Raw genomic sequence first — 7,757 nt, 5'->3', positions numbered from 1 at the left:
CCCCACACATGAGGGAGGGAACGGCTCTTAAAGTTTTATCTAATTTCTGCCCAGCTCCTCCCCCAGGTTGATTTCTCTGCCCTTGTCCCGTAGGCTGCTCTCTGCTCTCACCCCCCACGCACCTTTGTGTTCCACTCCTAGGAGTAAGCTGTCACTTTAAGAGAAATAAAGCCACCAAGCCACCTCCCTTAGGAACACGTTGCTAAGTGCGTGTTTTTGCTGGAGACATGGCTGCAGCTTCCCAGGGCGCCGCCCGGGGACGCCCCAACATTCAGCCCTTCCTTTGGACGCTTGGAAGATTCAACAGGAAGACCCAGCTCCACTTCCCTTTCATCTGGGATAGCGGACTCAGCAAAGTGCCTTCGTAAAGGTCTTTCAGGTAAATCTGTTCTTCCCGGGAGCAGGGCTGTAGCACTGGGTTCCCGCTTTCGGTTTCCTGCCTTGGAGTTCAGCCTCTGCCCTCGGTACCCAGAGCAGATTTCACTGACTTGTAAAGTTAGGGGCTCTCATCATTATTATTCATGCTTTATTTTCTGGAATTAAAACATAGAGCACTACTCCGCTGCTTTGATTTGCACTTCAGCCTGGGTTCTGGTGTGTAGAAACATTCAAGGCAGCTCCTCACAACCCTGGTGAATCCCTCCCAGCCGGTCACCCTGCCTCCTTCCTGGGACTTTCATCCCCTCCATCCTGTTGCACTCCAGACTCCCAGGAACATTTGCTGCGTTTGCATTTCCGGGCCTTTTAGCTCACATTGGTTCGAAGGGCTAAGTACTAGCTATTGCAAGCTTCCCTTTTCTTGGCATTAGACAGCACAGGGCCGTGACAGACGGGGCTGAGGATCCCTGCTCTCTCCCAAAAAACCACATGAAAATCTGCTGGCTGTGATTTAAACTGATTGTTTCCCTTCATTGCAAAGAGGTGCTATGAAAAGCAAATAAAGTCTAATGGGAAATACATGGATGTTATTAAATTTTCATGTAACTTCTGCAAATAAACTCAGCACCAGAATGAAATCTCTCTCTGTCTCTCCTGGAGCTCGTGTAAAGAGACAATCATTCACACATTTATTGAGCATCAACAACACACCAGGCAGAGTGCGGGAGTTTAAAGGGTACAAAGATGAATTAGACCAGGTCAGAAGCTCAGGGTTTACCGGGAAGACAGACTTACAAACAGATAATAACAGTGCAATGAGCTAAGTGCCATAAGAGACTTATAAAAGGGTCTAATGCTCTTAGCACCCAGCAGGACCACCCCCGGGGAGCGCCTGAGACACTCAGTTCATCACGTGTGTGCATCGGGCATATACCACCCAGCTCAGCTCAGATATTTGTATGTACTCTTTGAAGGCGATACACATTATATGAAGCTGATTAAATGATTCGATAAAGCCATTTGTCACTAACCTTCTACTACTGGAAGCTATGGCTAGAATAACTTATAGAAGTAGGTAATGGATTCAAAAAGGGTGTGTGTGGCACCTGCCCAAGGTTCTAGCAGGATGGGACAGAAAAAGTTAAGCACTGTACACAGGGAGAAAATATTCATGCTTCTGAGGGCAGCGGAAGGCTTCAAATCACCATGAATGGAAACAGAAAGGAAACTGCCCTGGGCCCAGCTGGGGAAGCGAGGGGAGGTATTGCTTATTGGACCAGTGGGATGAAGAGAGGAACCAAAGGTGGTAACGGGGGACTTGAACATCACATACGGTCTTTCTTGTGACTCCCCTTCTGTCCGCTAAGCTCTTTTTCCTCCCCCACTCTTTGCTTCTACTTTCCCTCCCTCCCACCACCTTCTCCTGATAACACTAACCAGAATGGAGAGCGTGGTAAGTGTTAGGCGTTTTACTACACACATTCTATTATTTAACCCGTATAAAATTATTACCCATCGAGGTAGGAATTATGGCCCCACATTCACAGACATAGAAACGTATCTCAGAGAGGTAAAGGCATTGCTCCAAGATCACACAACTGGTAAATAGTGCTGGAAATGAACCCAGGTCCACAGAATTTTTTACAGAGCCCTCACTCTTTCTATAAACCCATGTTTTCACTGTCCTGGAGTAGGATGCATATACTGTATTATTTTTTAAGCAGCCAAGGCTGAGATTCATACAATGCCACCTTTTTCATTTACCTTCATTCCTTTCTTTCTTACATTCTGTAGAATTTGTCACAGGGTCCTTTTACGACTCTGATCCTCTGGTGACCCTCAGGGATAGTCTTTGCCTTGATGAAGGTGTCAGTACTTTCCTTCAAAAATGCCTTTGGTGTTCTGCACTGAGTTAAACAAATCACTGGCCTGAAGTAGCCAAAGCTCTTTCTCACTGAGGCAGTGCGCCACAGTTTTCAATGGAAAATAGTTCCAGAATAGTGGGCTAGCATAGAACAGTTACTGATATCATTGAAAAAGCAAGAACATATGGTGAGACAGAGAGAGAGAGCAGCAAGGGGGTGGACTCTGGAATCACAGTCGTGGGGTCAAGTTCTAAATGTTCTAAATGTGGCCCAAGACTATAATCTTGGGCAAATTAGGTAAACTGTCAGAGGTTAGACTCAGAGGAAACCTCGGTTTCCTTACATGTAAATTGAGGCAACAGCTACTAAGCTAGAAGTGTTATTGTGAGGCCTAGTGACAACTTGGATATAGAGAGAGTACAAAAGAAGCCTGCAGTAAATCATGGCTCTTATTTTGATGTTGCCAATAGAAATATATTAACAAGTGCTCGGTGCATATGACGACAAGTGGTATATTAAAGTTGGGGAGTATTGATTTATCTTTTCTTAGCAAGAGTGTTCATAAAAAAATAAATTTTGCTGTCATTAGAAACTCATTCAAAGGTAATGATCAGGAAAGAATAAGGAGAAAAAAATCAACCCCATTATATTATTCATTTTCTACTTCTACTTCTTTCTTTCATACATCACATTTTTTAATTTATTGAGAATCTTTTTTTAGTTACTAAATGACTTCACAGTTCTTTTTTTTCCAGTTCTTAATTGCCAGAGTTGTTTCTTAGAGAGCTTTTGTGTCCTTAACATTATCTGCCCCCTTGTTTTTTCTAGAGTATCTCCTCACATTTTTATTTTCTTAGCTGCTTTCATCATTTCCCTTCCTCTATTTCTGTAGCCTGTGCAGAGGTGTAGATGGGAGACAGTCAAATTTCCAGTGCTCTGCTTCCCGTTAACGTGCTAATTCCCGATTAAGGTCAGTGAAACCTTGAACACCTCAGGTGAGCTGCTGAAATAACCAAGTCCCAGTGAAGACTGGGCTTCCAGGGATATCAGGAAAGGCCTACAACGTGTCAGCCCTGGTATTTCTCCACATTTCCTCTCATTTAATCTTCACGTCAGCCCAGGGAGGACAATGAGTCTTTAGAGGGCTCCAGAATGGGGCTATGAAGATGCAGCGGATAAATAGTGATTTTGGTCATTCATTCGACAAATATTTATTGAATGTCTACTGTGTGCCATAGGCCTAGGCTCTGGGGGTAAGGAAAGAACAAATGTTCCTGTCCTCTTGTAGTTTATTCTAATGGGAATGAGCAGGCAATCACAACTAAGTATGTGTGTGAACAGGTGATTAGTACTGTGGAAAATAAATCAGTGTAGGTAGTTAGGGAGATCCAGTAGGGTGAGAGCAGAAGGTTATCACTGCGTTGTGAGTGTTTAGGGAAGACCTCTCTGATCAAATGAGATTTGAACAGAGTCCTGAAGGGATTGAAAGAGAAAGAGAGCGAGACATGCAGAAAGAGAGTTCTAGGCAGAGGCAACACCAAGTACAAAGGCACTGAGGCCAGAGGATTCAAGTGTAGATCATGCAGCTTTGCAGGCCATTGAAAGGATTTGGGATTTTGCCTTGTTGAGAAAGGGGAGTCGTCGGAGGATTTTGAGTGGAGAAATAACATGATCTCGCTCAAATTTTAAACAATTTACTCTGGCTTCAACATAGAGAATAGACTGTAGGTAAGCAAGGTGGGAATCGGAGAAGCTGGAAGGTTCTTGTGCGAGGCCATTTGAGAGACAGTGGTGCTGGACCAGGGTGAGAGTAGTGAAGGTACTTAGAGGTGATTGAATTCTCAGTATAATCTGAAGGCAAAGCTGGCAGGATTTCTGAGGGGTTGGATGTGGTATGTCATAGGAGAGTCAGAGCAGAATCAAGAGTGACTCCAAGGTTTTAGCCTGAGCAAGATGGTGTTCTGTTTAATGCAACAAGAAAGGCCGCAGGACAAGCAGGTCAGGGTTGGTGGCGAGGAGCTTCGTCTGAGGCATGTTAATAAGCCAAGTGAAGGTACCCATCTAGCATCTGGGTGTTTGAGTCTGGAGTTCTGCGGAGACCTGTGGGCCCAGGATGGAAACTTGGAGACTATTAGTATGTAGATGGTATTTAAAGCAAAGCAAAACGATGAGACCACAGGGAATGTGTAGAGGCAAGGCTGAGCCTTGGGCACTCATGTGGGGTGGTCAGCAGGTGAGGAGAAACTAGCTCAGGAGCGTGAGAAGGAGCAGCCAGTGGGCACAGGAACACCAGGAAGGAACATGTCCCAGAGCAAATGAAGAAAATGTTTCAAGAGAAAGAAAGTGATGGGTCACTCTCATTACTGAATAATGCCTGTATCAGGTCAGATAAGATAAGGGCTGAGGACCAATCATTAGATGTGGTAACACAGGAGTCATTGGAAATCCTGGCCAAAGCAGTTTCAGGGAGTGCTGGGTCCATAAGAACTGATTGGAAAGAGAGTGTTGAAGGAGTTTTCCTGAAGAGCATTGAAAACTTGAGCAATGACTAGAAAGACCTAAAGTCCAGGGAGCCTTTTTTTTAAGAAAAGGGCCAATTACAGCACTTTGTACACTGAAAAGAATGAGGTAACAGAGCAGGAAGAAATGATTATCCAGAGGAAAAGGGGACACAGTCTTGACAAGGTCCTAGAGGAGGGAGGAGACGGGTCCCAGTGCCAGCAGAGCCCTGGCCCAGGCAGGAGCACGCACAGCTCACAGTAGCAAGTGAAAGCACAAGAGGTGACATGACTCAGTGCTCTGGGGCACGGGCTGTGGAAACCCTCTCTGGTCTCCTCTCTTTGCTCAGTGAAATGAGATCCAAGGTCAGGGGTGGGGAGGAGGGGAGGGAAGGTGGAGGTTTGAGGGAAGAAGAGAAGCTGGAAAATCGTCCTCCCAGAGCTAGACTCTAACCAGGGCCATCTGACTCCACAGGCAGAACTCTTCCCTGGCTCCCACCTGCTGCACAGCAAAACCAGGCTCGTTGGCAGGGTCATGAGGACAGAGGGGTCTGTCATCCTCCTTATTCCCACAGGGCTCATTTGCACCAGTCCTGGGCTTGGAAGAACGTATTCCTATGAATGGAACATCTACTCGGCTCAAACACTTCCCTAATCATGGAGGTCGGCTTATATTTATCAATAGTAAGAAAGATATTTCACTGACTTCAAAAGTCCTGACTTTTTTGTGTGTGCTTTGCCTGGCAGGGAGGAGCCATCACAGCCCAATGAATCCCCAGGAAGAAAAAGTGAACATAATCACAGAGGTAAGTGGTTGCTTAGATGTCCCCAAGGGATGTGTGTGTGTGTGTGTGTGTGTGTGTGTGTGTGTGTGTGTGTGCAGTGCGCTGTGTCGGACATGTGGTAAGTGAGGAAGCTAGGCCAGCAGCAAGCGTTCATGGTTCTCCAGCTGCACACAGCGGGTGCTAGGATAGGCTCCTGGTGGATGGTTTAGGAAATGCAGCCCTCCCGGCACTCCAGAGTTTGCCTCTACTGGGAGGCTCTGAAGCTGCTTTGTCACCGCGTCATGAATTCTGACACAAAGCAGTTCTAAGGCGCCACCTGCTATGGGGCCCAGCTCTGCTGAAGCACATAGACTTCTAAGGAAACTCAGAATGAAGCTAACCAGCATAGATTATAGCCACTAATACAATCCTCTGCGATTGCTCACTCATGGTATACCAACTTCATTAAACACTGTCTAGATAGAGCAGAGAACAAAGGCGATCTCCCATGTGGATTCTGCAAACCACCACACAGGAGAAAGTATTCCCGTCAATGCCTGCATCTCCCTTGACTCCAGGGCTCACTGACTTGAGACCCTGGAGGCAGAAATGGAGACAACATTCCGTTTTTAGTAGAGTAATTCAAAAAACCTGGAGGAACACGTTACGCAGATAAAACCACATGACTCTACATTTGCTCATTCATTCATGCACCAAATACGTATCATTCCTCTGGCCCCTGGGGATACAGCAGTGAACCAAACCCTGTGCCCTCATGGAGTTTACATTCTATCTAATTGGAAGTCCTAGTACTGGACAGCTTTCCATTGATGGAGGATCAAATCATTATTGGAGAATAAAAACGAACCTACATTTCTCCTACGTCCATTCTAAGCCAGTAAGAACTTAGACTTGAATTCAGAACCACACTTGCACACCTCAGTAATTTCAACATCCTGTCATCTAAGTTGGTGAATTCCTGAGCTCTGAACATTCCCTACCTTGTGGGCCCTGAGGGATGAGGTCCGAGTGAAGACGGAGCTTGTACCCAGAGGATGACCGAGAAGTCGGTCCCATAGACGTAGGGAAAGCTCACGCCACACCCCTTCCCTGGTCGGGACGTCGGTTCCCTCTCCTGTAACTGAAGTTCTTATCTTCTTCTCTAACCCCAGTGATCAAGGGCACAGATGTGTAATTGGAACCAGCCCAGCAACCTGCATGCCGTTTCTTTGAATTCTTACATCATTAAAACCCATGCTTTGTGTTCCAGATTTGTTCTGTATAAAAATGTTTTAAATTCCCAATTTTAGAGAAAAAAAATTCTAATAAATGTGGAGTGCCAGGGAGAGGTTCTGGGTTTATCTTGCCATTTCTTTTATACTCAGAAGTGCCGGCACCCGTTTGTAAAATTCTGGGACTAGAAAAGTTTAGAGCTTGAAATATGAGAGCATTTAGGTGTAACATTTAATGAATAAAACTTTAGAAAATGTTATGTGGAAAAAGAAAACAAAGTCTGCACTGTTAAAGGATTTCGCCCTTTTCAAAAGGATCTACTAAAATGTTCTTTAAATCAAAACTTCCTCAACTTCCTGTGATTTAACCTGTGTCTTCATCATCCTCTACCTGATAGTTAGACTGGGGAGCAGAGAAGCCCAACCCTTGAAACCCTGACTATGGTTCAGAGGTCATCCTGTGCTATGTCCCCCTTCGGGGCCAGTCCATATGTCCTGGCAGATTCATTTGTTTAGATTGTGACTTTGAGGGCAGGGAGTATCTCTGTGCCCCCAGGGCCTGGAACACAGTAAGTGCTCAATAAAGTTCTATGTGAACGAGGACCTGGGACAATGAAGCCCCATCATCTCATTTACAATGTTTCCCTTTGGACACAGTGTTTCAAGGTCATAGCTATTTTGAGAAGAGTCTATGAGGATGGCTGCTCAGATCTCAGTTGTCTCTCCCCACACTTGCACTCACCTGTAGTGCCTGGAGGCCCTAGAGTAAGACTGTGACTTTCACTGACACCCCTGTTCTTCTTTTATGATTCTTTCCCAAGTTGCACACATACCAAGTGATGACTCTTCTATTTGCATTTTAACAAAGGAGTTCATTGAAAATGATGAGGATGCGGATGTGGGAAGAAAGAAGACTTCGAAGGTTCAAAGACAAAAAAAAAAGAAACAGGTAGGGAGTGCCAAGAAACATGGGTCTGTCTACTGGGCTGTTAACACCTCACCTGCACCCACAGGGGCCAC

The 7,757-nt window shown here is 45.5% G+C and overlaps 1 protein-coding gene across 6 annotated transcripts in view; it reads left to right on the top strand.

Annotated features, from left to right (window-relative positions):
• Positions 1–205: 205 nt before the first annotated feature.
• The window catches only part of CC2D2A (coiled-coil and C2 domain containing 2A), a 112,504-nt gene continuing 104,952 nt past the window's right edge, over positions 206–7,757 (top strand). For 2 of the 6 annotated variants that reach the window (XM_019740860.3, XM_074321564.2), the window contains exons 1-3: positions 212–379; positions 5,489–5,547; positions 7,606–7,686. In XM_019740860.3, the coding sequence (XP_019596419.3) occupies positions 5,509–5,547; positions 7,606–7,686 (120 nt within the window). In that variant the 5' untranslated portion in view covers positions 212–379; positions 5,489–5,508. Of the gene's footprint in view, positions 380–5,488; positions 5,548–7,558; positions 7,687–7,757 lie in introns of those variants that run through there. The other 4 variants (XM_074321533.2, XM_074321540.2, XM_074321527.2 and 1 more) reach the window with 3 other exon arrangements.

Source organism: Rhinolophus sinicus, chromosome 1 (assembly GCF_057876585.1).
Source record: "Rhinolophus sinicus isolate RSI-liver-muscle chromosome 1, RSI-T2T, whole genome shotgun sequence".
NCBI lineage: Eukaryota > Metazoa > Chordata > Mammalia > Chiroptera > Rhinolophidae > Rhinolophus > Rhinolophus sinicus.
Note: the sequence above shows the minus strand (reverse complement) of the source record. Positions and strands in the feature narration are given on the sequence as shown.